The 22398-nt window shown below is 36.8% G+C and overlaps 1 protein-coding gene across 2 annotated transcripts in view; it reads left to right on the top strand.

The window, feature by feature from the left end:
* csgalnact1a (chondroitin sulfate N-acetylgalactosaminyltransferase 1a) overlaps window positions 1–20768 on the top strand; it is a 42423-nt gene extending 21655 nt beyond the window's left edge. For both annotated transcript variants that reach the window (XM_026942553.3, XM_034312504.2), the window contains 5 exons: window positions 1463–1564; window positions 13536–13714; window positions 14266–14360; window positions 14930–15011; window positions 15755–20768. In XM_026942553.3, the coding sequence (XP_026798354.2) occupies window positions 1463–1564; window positions 13536–13714; window positions 14266–14360; window positions 14930–15011; window positions 15755–16044 (748 nt within the window). In that variant the 3' untranslated portion in view covers window positions 16045–20768. The remainder of the gene's footprint in view (window positions 1–1462; window positions 1565–13535; window positions 13715–14265; window positions 14361–14929; window positions 15012–15754) is intronic.
* Window positions 20769–22398: the final 1630 nt, after the last annotated feature.

Raw genomic sequence — 22398 nt, 5'->3', positions numbered from 1 at the left:
ATTATTAAATCTAAAAAAAAATTGTTGGAGAGATGTTTGTCTTAATATGCTGATTAGGACTGCCCACTGACATAATTATTAATGCAGTGAATTAATGCTATGCCTGCAGTTAAACCTTAACCTCAGTAACCACAGAAAAGCATTCCCCTATCATCAGGAGATCATGAGTTCGGTCCAGATGATGGATTGATGGACAGCAGACAGCCAGCTGTAGCCAGGAGTCCAAGTGCTGTCTGAGTAAGAGGAATGGTGTTACAATCTCTCCTGTCAAGTAGAGCGACACTAGCCAGTCGCTTGTATGTGGAAGAGGGCAGATAGCACTTTCCTCTGAGTGTTCAGGTCTGGAGGAGATCTGACTGGTGGCTGCTTCAAGCTCTTAGCATAAATTACACTCCTCAGTGCTGATGTTTGCCGTGTCCCCCAAACGTGAGCGTCTCCAGAGCTGAGCTTGTCTGAGTTTTTGCCATTTTTCACATGCGTAGAAAGATAAAAAGAAAAAAATGCAAAGTCAGCACAAACCTGGAACATTTGGCGTCTGAATATCAGAATGTGTCTGTGTCCAACTGCTGGAATTTCACACCACTGTTTGTGTGTGTGTGTGTGTGTGTGTGTGTGTGGCTTCTGTTTTCAGAACTACACGTAATGTGATAGTATCCACCAACCCACAGAGATAAAATTGCACACAAACTGTATTATTGAATACATTTCAATAATCCATTTTCCTTTGGTGTATTTTTATTAAATACATTTTATATACACTTTGTATAAAAACTATTTGACATGTATGAAATTGGCCAATTAAGATTATATTTAGTAGAAATACATTTAATTTATATTTAAATTGAAAATGACTAACAGCTTTAAGAACTTAATTTTTTATTTTCTTTACAATTCTATCAAATATATGTTCAACTCAGTCTACATATACTGTAATCATTAGGTTACGTTTTAACTCCATTTTTAAAAGGGAAGTGGTAGCTCAGTGGTTAAGACCTTGGCCTTCTGATTGGAAGGTTGAGAGTTCAAATCCCAGCACCACCAAGCTGCCACTGCTGGGCCTTGAGCAAGGCCCTTAACCCTCAACTGCTCAGTTGTATAAGTGAGATAATTGTACGTCACTCCGGATAAGGGCGTCTGCCAAATGCCGTAAATGTAAAAAAAAAAAAAAAAAAAAGGGGCTTGGTCTATCAGCAATACATTCTGAATTTTATTGCTTGGAATGCATATTATAAGAGGAATAAAACACTTTGGGACGTGCTGTTAAGGGAAAATAATCAAGTTCAGGGTGGTAACAGTGCTTTTCGTATAACAGAATACCCTCGAGTGTTTTTTTTCCTACATATCCAGATGCTTCTTTGGGCATCATGAATAGTCATCATGAATCCCTCAGTTGTCTGTGGCAGGTAAAATCTGGTGTGTGTGTGTGTGTGTGTGTATGTGTGTGTATGTGTGTGTGTCTTAGGGAGGTGTGTATAAAGCAAGATGGACGAGTGCACCTCACCGTTGTCTACTTTGGCCAAGAGCAGATGAACGAAGTCAAAGGAATCCTGGAGAGCACGTCCAGGTACAGTACATAAGTTTGTGTGTTTGTGTGTTTGTGTGTTTGTGTTGTGCTGAGACCTATACACACCATCAAATGAAGTAGGAAGCAAAGATGAATAGCCATCATAGGAAGCCGAAGTGAACTGTTCCTTTTTTCTACAGGGCGCACACACACACACACACACACACACACACACATTCGGTACTCTTTCTGAGCATGGAAGATGATTGCAGGGCTGAGTTTCGGGTGGAGATCTCACAACGTTAGACTGGTGCCGCTGTGATCTTTGACCTCAAAGAAAATGATGGTGTCCTCTGCCAGATGAACTCTACATACCTCTCAGCCTCCTCATGCTTCTCATGCCTCTCTTTCTGTGCCTCTCTTTCTGTCTCGCTCTCTTTCTGTCTTTCATTTTTACTTGATGTACCTATCTGCATAACTTGTATAAACAGCTATTTGCTCAAACTTAGTAACAAACTCTCCAGTTAATGTTAGTTAGTCACCTGACAAGGCATTATAAAGGTTTATATGCCAGCGTTGTTGAGATCTCGAATCTGATTGGTCAGAAGGTGTTGATTAATTTTCTATAACAGCAGCTCTGACAGTAGTTCCAACTGCAAGGCAAATAACATGTTTATATTAATGAATTCATTCTAATACATTATCGTTTCTATAGTAATGACTCAAACAGGAACAGGAATGACGGGCACTCCATATAAATGGATTGTTGATATGGTGAAGTTTCAGTGAGGAGATGTTTATTTAGTGTTTTTGGAAGGAGTCTCCAGTGTGAGTACTTTGTAACAGTCAGAGGTAAAGATGTAACTTTACGTTTTCCAACATGGGAAAGTCTTCAGGACAGATGAATTTGCATTTTCCGATTTCTCAGCACTATGACAAGCTGTATTCTTTTTTTTTTAATTCAAAAGAGAGAGAGTGAAAACAAGATGCTAGTGAGGGAATAACTGTTTATAGCTGTGAGTGATAACAAGAATGAGTAGAAAGTATGAATAAATTAATTAATAAATTGCAAGAATGAGTAAAAAGTATGACATGTTATTAATCAATAAAATAAGTATACTGTAGTTAGCAATGGCAAATTGCTGTGATATAAGAGGATTAAAACTGTGCCGTTATTGGAAAGTAAACAACTTCAGGTTGTTAACAGTAACTCCACTTCATCACACCACCCCATTATTGATTATTTTCCTATAACAGCAGGCACCCAGGTGTTTTATTCCTTACTCATTAGGAGCTTTGCTGTATGATGTGTAGTACAGAAGGTTTAAGAGTTCTGTGAAAGAGTAAAAGTTCTACCTTAAAGTAGAAGTTCTACTTAGAAACCTTTAGGATGCCTTTTGTTTGCTTCGAACTGCTGCTCCTGTGACATCATATGAGGAGACTGCTAACTAACCACTTTATACTTGATTCTTACTAAACAACATGACCACAAAGTTTCATTGAAAAAACCTTACCTTTGATAAAACCTTACCTACCTTTACCTTATAAGGAACTTAAAGCTAAGTTCAGTGTTGTGTTAGCAACAAGCTGTGATGTAGCATCACATACCCGTCCTGTGAATGTTAGAATAACACCCTTAACATGTATAACATGTAAACACACTAATAAATAAGCAGACTACTGTAATTGCTGAAATAGCACACCAGCTAATGTGTGTGTGTGTTTGTTGATTGTAATTGCCATAAAAATCCATTGTAGGAATGTAGAGAAGGTCTCCCAGTCAATATGTGACCTCCAGCCTGACACACAGACACATACACACACACACACACACACACACACACACACACACACACACCAGACATCATTCCAAAAGCCAAACACACTCTGACCATGATTAATTTATAGTACACACACACTCTGTTATACCCCTCCCTCCCTTCTGAAGCCTTTATATTGTATTCTGTGTGATCTTCAGTCTGTTCAGAGGAAACTTTTGGTCTCCAGTTTAAAGAGAGCTGAACACACATCTGCGAATCGATAGCCATGAATAATTTGTGTTCATTTGAGATGGAGAAGAGATGTCACACGCACTCCAGCTAATTCAGACAGAATATTAATACACAACAAAATAGCTGTTCTTATTTGTTTTCTACTTGCCAAGTTACTTTTACTCTATATAATTTTAAAGGATTAGTTTAGCCAAAAATAAGGTATTACCTCAGATGTTTTATTCACGATACTATACTATTTTATATTACACCGTCCTATCCTGTACTATCCTGGGCTATCCTATGCTACATTATACTATACTAATACAGGAGTGCAAGTAGTTTATTCCTATCATACTCCAATGCTAAGATAGAGTATAGTATAGTATAGCATAATATAGCATATTACAAGATAGGATAGTGTAGTATAAAATAGTATAGTATAGTGAATAATACAGGTGTAGTATAGTATAGTTTAGTATAGTATGGTATAGTAGATCAAATAGGTATAATATAATATGCTATATTAGATAAAATAGCTATATATGCTGGAGTGTGATAAGAGTGTGGTAGGCTTGACCTGAGCCTCTTACAATCTGGAGAGTGAAAGGACGAAACTAAGTGCACTCCTGTGTTAGTCTTGACCATCTTAATGTACAGTGTGAATTTCGTGAAAATCAGAGAAGGTTCTTTTTTGCCCATAAAAACCCACATAGGCTAACCCCTTACCATTTTTTTGACGTTCTCTGATCTTCACCAAATTCACATTGTGCTTTAGGGTGGTCAGGACTAACACATGAGTGCATTTAGTTTTGTCCTATCACCAACAAAGTTGAGATAGCATAGTATACTCTAGTATAGTGTAGGATAGTGTCGGAGAGCTATATTATAGTACAGTACAGTAGATCGAATAGATATATTTCCGTCCAAACTCATGTACTGTTGTGTTAGCCTTGACCGTCCTAACTTACAGTGTGAATATAAAGTATTATAGTACAGTCAATAAAATAGGTAGTGTATACTGTGGTATAGTATGGTAATCATAGATAAAATAGGTATGGTATAACATACTGTAGTATAGTAGATTAAATGACTATAGTAAAACAGTACAGTAAAGTACAGTAGATGGTATAAGCAATGATTCAATTCAAACTCATACAATGCGCATGTACTTTAACTGATATCGACTAGTAAATGTTTATATTTGTGCGTCCTAAACCTGTATATTTTATTGAGTGTAATACAATAAGAAATAAGAGCATGACAGGATGAAACAAAGTGCATTGCTATGGTAGTCTTGACTGTCCTAATTCATGGTGTGAATTTGGTGAAAATCAGAGAATGTTCAATTTCTTTCTCAAAAATAGACAAAGGCTAAACCCTTACAGTTTTTTGGCCGAAAGATTTGACTTTTTCCGATCTTCACCAAATTCACCCTGTGCATTAGGGTGGTCAGGACTAACGTGGGAGTGCACTTGGTTTTGTCCTATCACTCTCTAAAACTGAGTCATAGTATAGCATATTATAGTATAGCCTAGCATAGCATAGCATAGTATAATGTATTATGGTCTAGTATGGTGTAGAGTATGGCATAGGATGGGATAGGATGGTGTAGTATAGAATAGTATACTAAATAAAAGATGTATAGTATACTATGGTACAGGAGATGAAATAGGTATAATATACTGTAGTATAGTAGATTAAATAGCTATATTATAGTATAGTACAGTAGATAAAATAGGTATATTTCCATGAGAGGCTCAGATCTCAGTTCTGGAGCATGATGGGATAAAACTAAGTGCACTGTTGTGTTAGACTTGACTGTCCTAACTTACAGTGTGAATTTGGTGAAAATCTGAGAATGTTAAATTTTCGGCCAAAAAACCCAAAAACACAAAGGCTAACCCCTTACCATTTTTTTGGGTGAAAAAACTGACGCTCTCTGATCTTCACCAAATTCACACTGTGCGTTTAGGTGGTCAGGACTAACACATGACTGCATTTAGTTTCATCCTATCACCTTCTAAAGTTGAGATATAGTATAGCACACACTGTGCACACTGTGTATATTTTATTGAGTGTAATATATTGGAAATGAGAAGCTCAGATATCAGCTCTGGAGTAAGATAGGACAAAACTAAGTACACTCCTGTGTTAGCCTTGAACATCATTACTTACGGTGTGAGTTTGGTGAAAATCTGAGAATGTTAAATTTTTGGCCAAAAAAACAAAAACACAAAGGCTAACCCCTTACCATTTTTTTGGGTGAAAAAACTGACGTTCTCTGATCTTCACCAAATTCTCACTGTGCGTTTGGTTGGTCAGGACGAGCACATGAGAGCATTTAGTTTCATCCTTTCACCTTCTAATGTTGAGATATAGTATAGCACAGCATAGCATACTATAGTATAGTGTGGGATAGTATGGGAGAGAACAGTACAGGACATGATAGTGTAGTTTAAAATAGTATAGTATAGTATAGTCAGTAAAATAGGTATAGTGTACTATAGTGTAGTAGATAAAATAGGTACAGTATAACATACTGTAGTATAGTAGATTAAATAGCTATAGTATGACACGGTACAGTAAAGTACAGTAGATTGCATAAGGAATGTTTCCATTCAAACTCATGCACTGCATGTGTACTTTAACTGATATCGACCAGTAAATGTTTACATTTGTGCATCCTAAACCTGTATATTTTATTGAGTGTAATGTATGGGAAATGAGAGGCTCAGATATCAGCTCTGGAGTAAGATAGGACAAAACTAAGTACACTCCTGTGTTAGCCTTGAATATCATTACTTACAGTGTCAGTTGGGTGAAAATCTGAGAATGTTCAATTTTTGGCCAATAGGATGGTGTAGTATGGAATAGTATACTAAATAAAATAGGTATAGTACAGTATGGTACTGTGGATAAAATAGGTATAATATACTGTAGTATAGTAGATTAAATAGCTATATTATAGTATAGTACAGTAGATAAAATAGGTATATTTCCATCCTAACTCGTGCATTGCATGTGTACTGTAAGTGATATCGACCAGTAAATAAAGTTAATACTGTAATATAATGGAAATGAGAGGCTCAGATCTCAGTTCTGGAGCATGATGGGATAAAACTAAGTGCACTGTTGTGTTAGACTTGACTGTCCTAACTTACAGTGTGAATTTGGTGAAAATCTGAGAATGTAAAATTTTTGGCCAAAAAAAGTAAGTTGCCATTTTTTTTGGATGAAAAAACTGACGTTCTCTGATCTTCACCAAATTATCACTGTGCGTTTAGGTGGTCAGGACTAACACATGACTGCATTTAGTTTCATCCTATCACCTTCTAAAGTTGAGATATAGTATAGCACACACTGTGCACACTGTGTATATTTTATTGAGTGTAATATATTGGAACTGAGAAGCTCAGATATCAGCTCTGGAGTAAGATAGGACAAAACTAAGTACACTCCTGTGTTAGCCTTGAACATCATTACTTATGGTGTCAGTTTGGTGAAAATCTGAGAATGTTCAATTTTTGGCCAAAAAAAACAAAAACACAAAGGCTAACCCCTTACCATTTTTTTGGGTGAAAAAACTGACATTCTCTGATCTTCACCAAATTCGCATCATGCGTTTGGTTGGTCAGGACGAGCACATGAGTGCATTTAGTTTTGTCCTATCACCTTCTAAAGTTGAGATATAGCATAGCATCCTATAGTATAGTGTGGGATAGTATGGGAGAGAACAGTACACTATGTTATACTAGACAAAATAACATGATAGAATATACCATAACATAGTAGATAAAATACCTATAGTACAGTAGATGAAACAGGTATCTTTCCTTTTAAACCTGTGTGTGTGTGTGTGTGTGTGTGTGTGTGAAGGAGGACTCAGGAGACAGGCAACTTTGACAGAGCTTTGTGCTTCTTTTATTTTATCCAGGGATTTATTATTATTTTTTTTTGGCATGAGCACTTTTCAGCGTGTTTCTCTTCCGCTCACTAATGAAGATTAAATTAAAAACAGTAAGCCGTTCACAGCTTGCTAAGTTCCACTAAGATTAAGTTCAAGTTCAAGTTTAAGCTTAAGCTTCAGATGAGTGTGTTGTGTCGGCTCCGCTGGCTCTGTGTCTCTCTGGCTCACAGCATCCACTGAAAAGAGAACACACACATAAGTAGGTTCCCAGTAATGACACACAGGTGGGAACAGTCATGCATTACCTGCCAGTGCAACCCGCCTCCTCTCTCTGTCAAAAGCCGATGTTTTACCATTCTTCCTCTGCCATAAACTGATATCCACCAGTAAAGGTTTAAATTTGTGCGTACCAAACCTGTGTATTTTACTGAGTGTAATATATTGTAAATGACAGGCTCAGATCTCAGTTTTAGAGCGTGATAGGGCAAAACTAAGTGCACTCCTGACTCAATCTAGAACGTCTTAATGCATGGTGTGCATTTGGTGAAAATCTGAGAATGTTACATTTTTTTGCAGATTGTAAAATTTGTAAAATTTGCAAATTGCGTTAGGGCGGTCAAGAGTGCAGTTAGTTTGAATCTTATCAACCTCTAATGTTGAAGTATAGTATAGTATAGTATAGTATAGTATACTGTAGTATGGTATGGTATGGTATGGTATGGTATGGTATGGTATGGTATAGTATAGTATGGTATGGTATAGTATAGTGTAGTATAGTATAGTATAGTATAGTATAGTGTAGTATGGTATGGTATGGTATAGTATGGTATGGTATGGTATAGTATAGTATAGTGTAGTATGGTATAGTGTAGTATGGTATAGTGTAGTATTCAATTCAATTCAATTCATTTTTATTTGTATAGCGCTTCTTACAAAGGTCACTGTCTCAAAGCAGCTTTACACAAACAAAAGTAAAGTGAAGTGTGTGTGTGTGCCGTCTCTGATGAGCAAGCAGGGCGACGGTGGCAAGGAAAAACTCCCTGAGATGGTGATAGGAAGAAACCTTGAGAGGAACCAGGCTCAACAGAGAACCCATCCTCATATGGGTTTACACTGTAGTGTGCGTGTGTGTGAGCACAATGTGTGTTGGTGTAGTCCATGGAAAACAGCTGAAGCGTTTTCGTGGCAGTATGAAGCATTGCCGGTGGACAGGTCCAGAGTGAAGGGGGGGGAGGTCTGGATCACCGGCAGCTCAGGAGTGTAGCTCGGCAGAATGGTATGGTATAGTATAGTATAGTATAGTGTAGTATGGTATAGTATAGTATAGTATAGTATAGTATAGTATAGTATAGTATGGTATGGTATGGTATGGTGTAGTATAGTATAATGTAGTATGGTATGGAATAGTATGGTATAGTATAGTATAATGTAGTATGGTATAGTATAGTGTAGTATAGTGTAGTATGGTATGGTATGGTATAGTATAGTATAATGTAGTATGGTATGGAATAGTATGGTATAGTATAGTATAATGTAGTATGGTATGGAATAGTATGGTATGGTATAGTATAGTGTAGTATAGTGTAGTATGGTATGGTATGGTATGGTATAGTATAGTATAGTATAGTGTAGTATGGTATGGTATGGTGTAGTATAGTATAATGTAGTATGGTATGGAATAGTATGGTATAGTATAGTATAGTATAGTGTGGTATGGTATGGTATAGTATAGTATAGTATAGTATGGTATGGTATGGTATGGTGTAGTATAGTATAATGTAGTATGGTATGGAATAGTATGGTATAGTATAGTATAATGTAGTATGGTATAGTATAGTGTAGTATGGTATGGTATAGTATAGTATAGTGTAGTATGGTATGGTATGGTATGGTGTAGTATAGTATAATGTAGTATGGTATGGAATAGTATGGTATAGTATAGTATAGTGTGGTATGGTATGGTATAGTATAGTATAGTATAGTATAGTATAGTATGGTATGGTATGGTATGGTGTAGTATAGTATAATGTAGTATGGTATGGAATAGTATGGTATAGTATAGTATAATGTAGTATGGTATAGTATAGTGTAGTATAGTATAGTATAGTGTAGTATGGTATGGTATGGTATGGTATAGTGTAGTATGGTATGGTATGGTATGGTATGGTGTAGTATAGTATAATGTAGTATGGTATGGAATAGTATGGTATAGTATAGTATAGTATAGTGTGGTATGGTATGGTATGGTATAGTATAGTATAGTATAGTATGGTATGGTATGGTGTAGTATAGTATAATGTAGTATGGTATGGAATAGTATGGTATAGTATAGTATAATGTAGTATGGTATAGTATAGTGTAGTATAGTATAGTATGGTACAGGATAGGATGGTGCAGTATAGCATAGTATGGAGAAGAAAATAGGTATAATATTGTGTAACAGAGTATGTTATAGTAGACAAAATAAGTATATTAGAATATACCACAGTACAGTAGATAAAATAGCTATAGTACAGTACAGTAGATAAAATAGCTATAGTACAGTACAGTAGATGAAATAGGTATATTTCCATTCAGGCTTATGCACCCCATGGGTACTTTAACCGTGTAGAACCTGATGTATGTGTGTGTGAAGGAGGACTCAAGAAACAGGAGATTTTGACAGAACTGTTCTTTTATTTTATCCAGGGATTTTTTTTGTGAACACTTTTCAGCACACTTCTCTTCCACTCACTGAAAATTATTTTAAAGCAAAAACAGCAAGCCGTTCACAGCTTGCCACGTTCCACTAATATTATTTTTCGTGTTTAAGCTGAAGGTGAGTGAATGTGTCGGCTCCTCTGGCTCCTTCTCTCTCTGGCTCACAGTGTCTACTGAAAAGAAAATACGCACATAAGTAGGTTGTCGGTAGCAACATACAGGTGGAAACAATCACGCGTTACCTGCCAGTTCAACCCACCTCCATTCTCCCTCCACAGCTTATGCTTGACCACGCCCCCTCTGCCACAAACTGATATCGACCAGTAAATGTTTACATCTGTGCGTACCAAACCTGGATATGTTACTGAGTGTAATATAATGGAAATGAGAGGCTCAGATATCGGTTCAGGAGTGTGACATGATGAAAGTAAGTGCACTACTGTGTTAGTCTTGACCGTCTTAATGCACGGTCGGAATTTGGTGAAAATCTAAGAATGATGAATTTTTTGCCCCAAAAAACACAAAGGCTAACCCCTTACCATTTTTTACGCAAAAAAAAAAAAGACATTCTCAGATATTCAGCAAATTTGCACTGTGCATTAGGGCAGTCGAGACTAACATAATAGTGTTCTTACTTTTATTCTATCCAAGATACAGTACACTCCTGGGCAAGAATTAAACAGATGCACTCCTGAGACCTCCCGCGCCACCATTTGCTTGTTTCCTTTTGCTGCAGTGAACTGTTTGGGGAAAAGCTAGAAACAGGGAAATTCACTTATATAGTCTTCTTGTACACAGAGGTAAAATCATGATAATGATTTAAATGTTTGATGTAAAATTCAAACTAACACTGGGTGTCTGGGTGTACAAAATATCTTCTGGAATGTTTTTTTTTTTCTTAAAAGATTTGTCTTTATCTAACATTCTGTAGTATAGTAGATTAAATAGCTATAGTATAACACAGTACAGTAAAGTACAGTAGATTGCATAAGGAATGTTTCCAAACATGTTTCAAACTCATGCACTGCATGTGTACTTTAACTGATATCGACCAGTAAATGTTTAAATTTGTGCGTCCTAAACCTGTATATTTTATTGAGTGTAATGTATGGGAAATGAGAGGCTCAAATATCAGCTCTGGAGTAAGATAGGACAAAACTAAGTACACCCCTGTCTAAGCGTTGAACATCATTACTTACAGTGTGAGTGTGGTGAAAATCTGAGAATGTTCAATTTTTTTCCAAAAACCCCACAAAGGCTAACCCCTTACCATTTTTTTGGTGAAAAAACTGACATTTTCTGATCTTCACCAAATTCGCATCAGGCGTTTGGTTGGTCAGGACTAACATATGCGTGCATTTAGTTTTGTCCTATCACCTTCTAGAGTTGAGATATAGCATAGCATAGCATCCTATAATGGAATTGAGTGGCTCAGAAATAAGAGCATGACTGGATGAAACAAAGTGCACTGCTATGGGAGTCTTGACCGTCGTAAGTCATGGTGTGAATTTGGTGAAAATCAGAGAATGTTCAATTTCCTGCTCAAAAACACACAAAGGCTAACCCCTTACCAGTTTTTGTCCAAGAAATTTGACATCATCAGATTTTCACCAAATTCGCACTGTGCACCAGGGTGGTCAAGATTAATACAGTATTTAGTTTCATCCTGTCACAGTCCAAAGCTTAGACATTATATAGTACAGTACAGTACAGTATAGCATAGTGTAGCATAGCATAGTATAGAGAATAAAATAGGCATAGTATAGTATGTATACTATGTACATATAGTACATATTGCACTGTACTGTACTATAGCTATTTTATCTACTATACTATAGTATATTATAACTATTTTATTGACTACACCATAATATACTACATAGTATAGTATACATGTATGTATGTACTATGTATTTATAGTATACTATGTAGTATATTATGGTGTAGTCAATAATATAGCTATGATATAATGTACTGTAGTAGATAAAATAGCTATAGTATAGTAGAGTACAGTATATCAAACAGGTATATTTCCATTCAAACCCGTGCACTGCATGTGTACTTTAACTGATATCAACCAGTAAATAAAGTAAATAGTGTAATATATTGGAAATGAGAGGCTCAGATCTCAGTTCTGGAGTATAATAGTGTTTGGTGTCTAATATTTGCTGCTTTAGAATAATGTTGCCACCATCTGATGGAAGTCTTACTCAGCCAACTCTATTAACAAATTTAAGTTCTAACTAGAACTGTATTATTATTTTCATCACTTTCACACACCAGCTTTCCACCTTGAGCCTAGAGGGCAGACTGATAATAAACTGTGCCAAAAAAAAGTAATCATGGTTGCCTGAGATGGCTGTTCCCATTTACATGGTGAAGTTCACATTTGTAGATGACAGTAAGTCCCACATTGTCCTAAATCAGCAAGCAATGAGTAACATCACTGAAGAACTGGATTTGGTTTGAGGTAGAAATGTACAGAAAACATTTGGGTGAGACAGACTTCCATTAATCATAAACACCCTTTGAGCTGTAGAAATGTTTTATTAATTTATATGTATTGTTGAGTATTATTTTGTGTATATTACTGAGTGTTTATGGGAGTAATTTGAGGTGCTTAGTGTTCTGAATCCCAGAACACTGAACCCATTTTGCCTTTGTAAATTACATGGAGACATTAGGCTAGCCTGTGTGTGTTTGTGTGTGTGTGAGACAAACTTGCCCAGAGCTTCAGTACAGTGGAAAAAAGGTGAACAAACTGAAGTGGAGGAAAAAGGAGTCTTTCTAGACAGTCCCCTTCTCTTGAAAACAAACCAGTATCGCAAAAGGAAATATTTGCAGTCTGCTTTAGCCGGGGTTGAATCACACACACACACACACACACACACACACACACACACACACACACTGTAAATCTGCCAGGTTCTGTACTAACCGCCCTGATTACTGCCTTGTCTACATTGTTATTGGCTCATTTTGGAGAATTAGTGGTTTCTAAAGGAATTTGAAAAAAATCCAAAACTATGTGCTTATGTGCTAAGAAATTGAATCTGGGAAAAGTGGAGCACAGAACACTTGATCTGAGACCTGCTCGATCTGTGAGGTGGGCCTGTCAAACCAGGATGATCTAAATTATAGGCTTGGACCGTTTGTATATCTCTGCGAGGGTCATAATAAGACTTGAATTAGTTAATAGGAAAATTGTGCATATCGGTATTCAGGATTATTATACTGTGAAGAGCTGCTTGACTTCAGCTCATGATATTTTGACCTGATTTCAGTTCCAGTGAAGGAGGTGTGGCCTCTGTGCCTGTGTCTCCACAAAGGAGGCATGGCCTCTGTGTCTGCTAGTATCAGTGAAGGAGATGTGGCTTCTATTCTTCTCCAAAGTAACATATTGTTCATCTCTCTCTCTCTTTTGACTCAGAGAGCTGAATTACCGTAATTTCACAATGATCCATCTGAATGAGGAGTTTTCCCGAGGCCGAGGTTTGGACGTGGGTGCCCGAGCATGGAAAGGAGGAAACGTTCTGCTGTTCTTCTGTGACGTCGACATCGTCTTTACTGCTGACTTTCTCAACAGCTGCCGCCTGAACACACAGCCAGGTCAGTAAGAGAGTAGGAATAGAAAGTAGCAGAGAGAAACAATATGTTAATCCTTTACACTACTCATCACCCTGAGAACACCATCCCTACAGTGAAGCATGCTGGTGGTAGCATTGTGTTAAAAGGCAGGATTCAACCACGTACCCTGGAGCTTACACGTTATATTTTTGTTTTGTTTTGTTAGATAATATAGCCTTCGGCGTGGAGGGCTTAGCTTTTGCAAACAAGACGTAGATGTTAACAATGATCAGTGGCATTGTTATGGACTGTGACTTTGCAGCAATGTTTTTAATACATGATGTTTAGCTGTTGATAGAAATCTGACTAATTAACCCTTATGTTCTGTTCAGGGAAACAAAGATGAAGTGATGAAAACATATCTGCTGTGCTGTGTTGTTCTATTCTCTCTAACTCTTTTTTCCACTCCTGTCTGCCATTTATGAGTTTATGAAGGGACTCTGGGGCTCTGTTTGCATCTGGATTGTTTATATCGATTATGACTGAGAGGAAGGGAATATAGATTTTCAAATCCATGTGTCTGTCTCTTTCAGGAAAGAAAGTGTTTTATCCGATTCTGTTCAGCCAGTACAATCCCGCAGTGATTTATGGAGGCAGCGATCACGTCCCGCCTGTGGAGCAACAGCTGGTAATGAACATCGGTTTAATCAACATGCTGCTAATTTTTACAGAGCTGGATTGTTAGGGATGTGTTCTTTTAGCTGCTACAGCTCAGAGTGGATAACATTAACAATAGCGGAATCAATAGCTGATAGAAAGTTGTTCATTTTGTTTCACCGCTGGAACAAGATCATTTCTCTAACAGAATTGAGAAAGGATCTGTCTATCTGTTTCTATCCCTCTGTCTGTCTGGTCTGTCTATCAGCCAGCTATCTGTCTGTATGTCTTTCCGTCTGTTGTTCTGTCCTTTCACCTGTCTTGTGTCCATATGTCTGTCTGCCTGTCGGTATGTTTATATGCCTGTCTGTCTGTCTCTCCGTCAGCCTGTCAGTACTTCTGTCCATCATGTTTGTCAGTCTGTCTGTCTTTGTAATGCATTATTAGAGATTATAAACTTCACAGAACATTGTTAAACAGTTAAAGAGCTATAATCACATTAGTTTATGAATATGGACTTCAGAGAAAGTGTGTGTAGCATTAGACCATGTTGAGACACACAGCATGATGACGTCAGTGTGTGTGATGTTTCCTGTGCAGGTGATTAAGAAAGACACAGGCTTCTGGCGGGACTTTGGTTTCGGGATGACCTGTCAGTACAGATCTGACTTCATCAACATAGGTAAATATGAGACTGAACATGACACTCACTCCTCCTTTCTTAGTCTGTGCTAGATTAAATCACCATTCTGCATCTTGAGAACACATGATGAAGGATAGCTCTGCTGCCGAGATATCCAATCAGATCAGCTCCTTTCGTTCCCTTTAAAAAGCCTTTCTCGGGTTTATACCTTGTCTCTATGAGATAAATAAATTTGGCAAATTTGAAAATGTATTCAATTTGTTAATCATACTACATCCCTTCTATGTCTGATTCCCATTTGGTAATGAGCTGCTTGTTTTTGTTTTGTTGTTGTTGTTGTTGTTGTTATGGATAAAATCATTCAGTCAGTTGTAGCTGTTTAGTAGTTTGGTGAAGTGGGTTATTTATATTGCAGTGTAGTGACATAAATAGTGAACATGCGAAAGACCAGCTTCTAGGAAATGGGACAAGACTTTTAAGGCTTTGCTTGAAGTCCATTTGGAAAATACCATTTTGGCTTTGTGTCTTGGCTAAAAATGGCTCTTGATATGCAGTAACGTAAGCACAAGTTTGGACTGAAAATTTGAAAATACCAGATTTAGAATGTCACACCCACGTCAGTGCAGGCGCGTCCATTTCTGACCATGAAAACAACTGGCAGAGAACAGAAAAAACCTGGTCTACGTCCAAACAAAACACCACTGTGCTTACACATACACACACACACACACACACACGTATCCTGTTTGCTGATTATTGTATTCTCTGTCCTGTGTACTCAGGTGGATTTGATGTGGATATTAAAGGGTGGGGCGGTGAGGATGTGCACCTCTACAGGAAGTACCTACACAGTAACCTGCTGGTGATCCGTGCGCCGTCTCGTGGCCTTTTCCACCTGTGGCATGAGAAGCACTGTGCCGACGAGCTCCCACCCGAGCAGTACAAGATGTGCATGCAGAGCAAAGCCATGAACGAGGCATCGCACGGGCAGCTGGGGATGCTGCTCTTCCGGCATGAGATCGAGGCTCACCTGCGCAGACAGAAGCAGCGCATCGCCGCCAAGAAAGCCTGAAGCATGAACCATGGTGACTTACAGGCACATGAAAAAAATACAATATAGAAAACACTCACATATGTATGTGAATTGCACAGGCTTTGGGCTTCAGTGCTTTTTTAATACACACTTTTTGACTTCTCCTATTGACTTGGAAGTGACAGTTGTTTCAACAGGAGCACACTCAAGAACAGGTTATTTCCATGAAGCTTGTGACATTGGAAGACGATACATTCAACCAGTCGAGTGGTTTAAGGTTTAACAATGCCGTTGCTAGGCAACTGGAAACATGGATGTCAAGCATAAGCTAGCTAATGCCTGAGGCTAACAGTATAGCAAGCTAGCACACACAAATCTTTTACAATGTAAAGGCACAGAGACAGTAGAAACAAGACGAAACATTTAGAAAACTTCCTTCAGCAATTTTGGTAAACAGTCATTATAACTAAAATTACACTTAGCATCGACCGCTAACTGAATTTCTCTGGGTTCTGCCATATCAACATTGTGTCACAACTCAGTGTGGATGAATCCGACTCTCCTCAAAACATCATTTATGATTTATACTGTAGTTATTTTTTTTAAACTAGACATCTTGTTGTTGAATGCTGGCCAATTTAGAAGATGTTCCAAATGCTAGCACATAGAAGCCATCCAAATAATAACTTCTAGATAGACATTCCTTTATTTTAAAGTCTTCTTACACAGTTATACTGCAAGCGTATGTTAAGTAAGAAATAAAACACTCCATGTTGTGCTGTTACAGGAAAATAATCAGTGACAGGGTGGTGTGATAAAGTATAGTTACTGTTATCTCCCTGAAGTGTTTTGTTCCTCTTATACCACAGCAGTTTGCTAACACTAACAAGGTGTTTACTAAAAAGCGTTATATTTTTTATCCACTTATAGTTACATTTAAAGTTGTCAAACGTCCGCTAAACCAGCAGCTATAAAAAAGCCCTCAGTGTCAGAAAAGTTACAGCTTTACCTCTGACTGTTACAAAGTGCTGACACTGGAGACTCCTTCCATAAATATTAAACAAACTTCTCCTCACAGAAAATGTCACCATATCAACAATTACACACTTCAGTTTAAGTAAGTTGTTGCCATAGAAATGATAACATATTATAACAGCACATTGCAGCCAGAACTACTAATCAACACCTTCTGACCAATCAGAATTGAGAATTCAACAGCGCCTGTAGTATAATAAAACCTAAAGATAGCTGTGTTATGTTTACCTGTTATGTTTAGTGATCTGGGTTAGGTTTTAGCTGAGTGTGTTTATTTAATTTACACACTGAATAATTAGCCAATTAGCTAGCAAGCTGCTGTAACGTAAATTTATGGCAACAACACACGATCTGTGTATACCGCCCCTAACCATATTTTCTCAATCGGTGTAAGTTGAGTACTAATGAGAATGATTTCTAATGAGAACTCTAGAACACTAGCATTTGGGATGTTGAAAACGTAGGACCTGAGGATGTCACCCAGTAGCGCTCATTGGTTCATTATGTCATGGTGTCCTCTTTTGGTCATTGGAGGAACTGCAGCAATTTAAAAATGTAATTTTAAATAACAGGTTTGCTTGGTGAAATGTTAAATAACCAAGTTCATCAATTTCTAGAGAAACCCATAATGATAATGTCTTAATAATTGGTATTCTATTTTTTAATTTTGGTTTATTTTTATTTTGAGAGTTTGAGATGATATCGTTAATGTGTCCATGATCTGGACTTTATTCTAGATGTTTAGCCAGAAAGGCCAGAATGTTCATCAGTGTTGCTTTCACTCAAATACACAAACAGTGCAGTTAAATTAGAGCTCCCCTTGATATAATATTAATTAAAAGTACAAAATCCACTATTTATATGTTTAGTTCAGTTAAAGTTCAAAAATACTTGCTTTTGAATATTTATTATACACTCTTTATACTATTATTTATTAAGGGTTCTTCAGGTTTTCATCCTGGGGAAGCCTTAAAGGTTCTATGTGAAAACCTACAAGAGTGTTTTCCTATCAGATAGGGTTCCAAGTAGACCCCTTTTAGGAAGCTAATAACCTTTAACTATCCAAGAACCATTTTTTTCTAAGATGGTACAAAGTACCAAGACAGTTTAGCTAAATTGTAAACGTCTGCCAGGTTTTTTGGTTTTGAGAAGAAAATAATTTGTACCACACACATACCCATACTTAATCCACACACTCTAAGAAAAGGTGTTCGCACGGGTTCTGTGAGGGTTGTTTTATTTTATTTTATTTTTTAATGAGTTAAACACTTTGCTTCAGGGTTCTACATAGAACCTCCCTGTTCTACATAGAAGCTGCCCCAAGAGGAAAAACTGAAGAACCATTAAGGGTTCTACATTTTTAAGAATGTAGTTGTTAGGTGTTTTTTAAATGTTTCTATTAAGGAGAATTGGCAAAGATAAATTTAAAAACTTTCTTAAATGTTCTGCATGTATCCATGTTTTCCTGATTTTTGCAGATATTTTAGACAATCTCATTTTCTCTCTTTTTAAAAATAACGATTATTGACACACGCTGGAGATCATAGTGGAGGGAAGAGTAGAATTTTGACTTTGCCATGTAGAGAACTGAAGGTATAATGTCTCTAAAATGGCAGTACTTTACTGAAGTAAGGGTACTTCAAAAAAAAAAAAAAAAAAAAAAAAAAAGCACTTAAGTACAGTAGGATATTGCATGTAATTAACAGCCTAATGATTGCTCACTGATTTATAATTCACATCAAACTGATCAATCTTTAAACTCCATTGATCCTTATTTTTTTATTTAACACATCGTCAGTACACTTATCTATGTGTTATGTGTTGCTGTCTCTACTGTTTTCAGAAGACACTTTACTGGATTTACACCACGCTTTATTATCAGGATTTCAGTTTTTTCCCCATTGCTTCTGCAATTTACATCAGTCCTAATTTATTGTCTATAGAGAGACTGGATATTGGTCAAAAATGATAAGTCTGTTTATATATAAGCATATATATAGTTTATACTTATATATTAATACTTATAGTTTAAGCGTTAATATGCACAAATGTATTTCTCCATTGTCTCATGGAGGTGAGAAAGGGAGAAACAGTGATCTGAAATGAACCATTTTTACAGTTTGATCCGTATACGTTTATATCGGTGTGTATGTTCAGAGGATGTTCAGTTTTATGAACAACAAATCTCATAATGTCAATCATAACTTGTTCTGGTCACAATCACTTGTTAATTACGTTGTCTAATTACATTGATTGATGTTGGAGATTGTTGAGGTCCGAACTAAAAAAAAAAGAAAGCTATTTGAACGCATCATTTCTAACTGAAGTGTTTAGAACTGGACGTTATTGAAATAACCGACTGACGTTCACTTTGTCCTGAGACCGTGTTCCCTGTTGTTTTGAATGATTTGAATGGAAAAAATTAAAATGTATAATTAATGTCTGAAGCAGACAGAAATACAGTAGCAGTAGATATGACGAGTGGTTCAACGAACTACGACTTTTATTTCTTTCTTTACACAGCTGATGGGTTCTGTTTCAGGATTTGGCTGCTGGAAGTAGCCTTCACAGGGTAACGTTACTTTAATTATGTTGACAAAGATGAGGTGAAAAATCGTTCCATTTTAAGAGAAGGTGATAACAGGGTTTTGTGGTAAACTAGCGACCATAAGGCTTCTCGGAAATCATTATACTCTGCACGTACATAGCTTTTTGTTAAAAAGGCCCCATTAAACTGCCTTGATATTTGCGACATCAGTGGCATCTAGCAGGAAGTCGAAGCCTGATTTCTGGATTTATGGTCTTCATGCAGTTGGACAGGAAGATTGTAAGTTCAAATCCCAACACTGTGCGACTGTTCGGCCTTTGAGTAAGACATTTCATGCTTAACTCTTCAGCTCTGTGCTGTAAAAAAAAATCATCTGCCAAATAAATAAATAAATGTAATGTGTGATATGTGTTCTCAGCCAAGGACTATGCTGTGCGACTCTGATTTGTAATATTGTTTGTATTAGGAATGAACTTAAATTAAATCGTAAGCCATATTTAATATTATTAGTGTTATTTGGACCTCCTTAGATGCAGATTGAGCCAGGTCTTAGATTATTTCATTTATATAGGAGGTTAAAGAAGAATGTTTTCAGCTTGACTTTAAAACAGGAAATGTAAGAGCAGGCTTGAAGAGGAAACGGAAAGGTTTGGGATGTTCCAAATGTTTAGACCCTAAGACAATAATTGATGGACAAATGGAGTCATTTAGTCTTTAGCTTCCCATATTTAACCTATATAATAAGAGATTTCTATTTATTTATCTTATACATTGTTCTTGATTTGAACCTTTTTTAAAATGAAAAACCTTTGCACACATGAAATATGAAAAGATTCAAAACAAATCTGCAACCTATGGGTATGTGTAAAATATCCATGTTTATACTTTAATAGAAATTTCCTTACATTTTTAAAAATGTGAAACAATTCCTTAAATAACAACAACAGTAATGCATCAGTAATAATAAATTTATATATGTCTTTATATAATACACTGAGCTTCTCTGTGTGTTAAAATGACTTTTATGGCAGAATGTTCTGATAAACATTCATTCAGTTTATATTATATGGATTGATTTTGTAAAATGAATTAAATGAATTTTCAAGCTTGTATTATTGTGTTTAAAAAAAGTAGATTTATGGACACAGGGATGAAATTTAAATTAAAATGTTCAAATAAAATGTGTCTTGTCTTGTGTTTTAGCAGTGTTCAGTAGTTTGTTCAGGTTGTCTTTTCAAAAGAGCACAGACACACACACACACTTACCTAAAATCAAAATGAAGAAGTAATCGTCTCATAATGTAGCTGATGTAGATGTGGACTCACGTCAGTGACTAGCTGAAAGATAACTTCATTTTAAGCTAGAAACTTCTAACAAACACCACACACTAGCATTGAAGAAATCAAAACTGTTGAGCGTACAATCTAGTGATATCTATGTGCGATATAGGAAATATACAGCGTGTCCCAGAGGTCTCCTTACATAGGGAAAATTAACACTTTTTAGCAAAACGTCTTCCAAAATTTTTCATACTTGGTTTATATATATTTTTTCAGATAGCCTTTAAGAAAGCCTTTGACAAAAGAAGAAAGTATTGAAATCATTCTCATGTCTGGATCAGGAAGCTGTCGCAAGGTTGCGATGGACTTTAACAGGAAACATGGCGAGTACATCACACACGACACTGTTGCCAAACTTATTAATAAATTCAACAAGGCTGGAAGTGTTGCGGACCAACCAAGAAGTGGACGTCCAGGAGCATCCACTGACGAAGGCACAACTGACGTGGTGCTGGCAAACATTGTCCCCTGTGTATGGAAACTTTTGGGACACCCTGTAGTTTGTGGAGTTCTCTCCATGGCCAAAAGTATGTGGACACCTGACCACATAACACTTGTATGTGCTTTTTGAACATCCCATTCCAAATTTAGGCCCCCTTTGCTGTTATAATAAGCTCCACTCTTCTGGGAAGGCTTTCCACTAGATTTTGGAATGTGATTGTGGGAATTTGTGCTCATTCAGCCACAAGAGCATTAGTGAGATCAGGCACTGATGTTGGTGAGGAGGTCTGGAGTGCAGTCGGTGTTCCAGTTCATCTCAAAGGTGTTCAGTGGGGTTGAGGTCAGGACTCTGTGTAGGACCCTCGAGTTCTTCCACTCAACCTTAACACACCATGTCTTCATGGAGCTCGCATTGTGCACAGGGGCATTGTCATGCTGGAACAGGTTTGGGCTTCTTAGTTCCAGTGAAGGGAAACTGTAATGCTACAGAACACAGAGATATTCTAGACAATTGTGTGCTTCTAACTTTGTGGCAACAGTTTGGGGAAGAACCACATACGGGTGTGATGGTCAGGTGTTCACATACTTTTGGCCATATTGCGTACATCAATACATCCCAATGCAGAATGTGTGCTATATCAATTGCTAAATTTTAATCTATTAAGTTAGACCACTTAATATCATTGAGTTAAATATTTTGGTTAACAAGACAACCTGTTGATTTCAGCCTCCAAAATGTCACAATATTGTAGCACGTTTTCTGCGGTTTGCTATCATACTTCTCATAAATGACACAGTGGCTTGACTATATATTACAAGCACATATAGTATAAGAGGTCTTTTGTCAAAAATATTCCTTTGTATTGTTATTGAAATGTATATAATTATAAATTATAGAACTTAGACGTTCATTATTTTCTATTTTATAGCCTATTTACAGAAAAATGGACTCTTTTCATTAAACAAACTTACACAAAATGAACGTTTTACTTTAGGTAAAAGATGTTAAGTACAGTAGTTAATAAGAA

Source organism: Pangasianodon hypophthalmus, chromosome 17, assembly GCF_027358585.1.
Source record: "Pangasianodon hypophthalmus isolate fPanHyp1 chromosome 17, fPanHyp1.pri, whole genome shotgun sequence".
NCBI lineage: Eukaryota > Metazoa > Chordata > Actinopteri > Siluriformes > Pangasiidae > Pangasianodon > Pangasianodon hypophthalmus.
The sequence above is the reverse complement of the archived record's forward strand: the minus strand, read 5'-3'. Positions and strand labels throughout refer to the sequence as shown.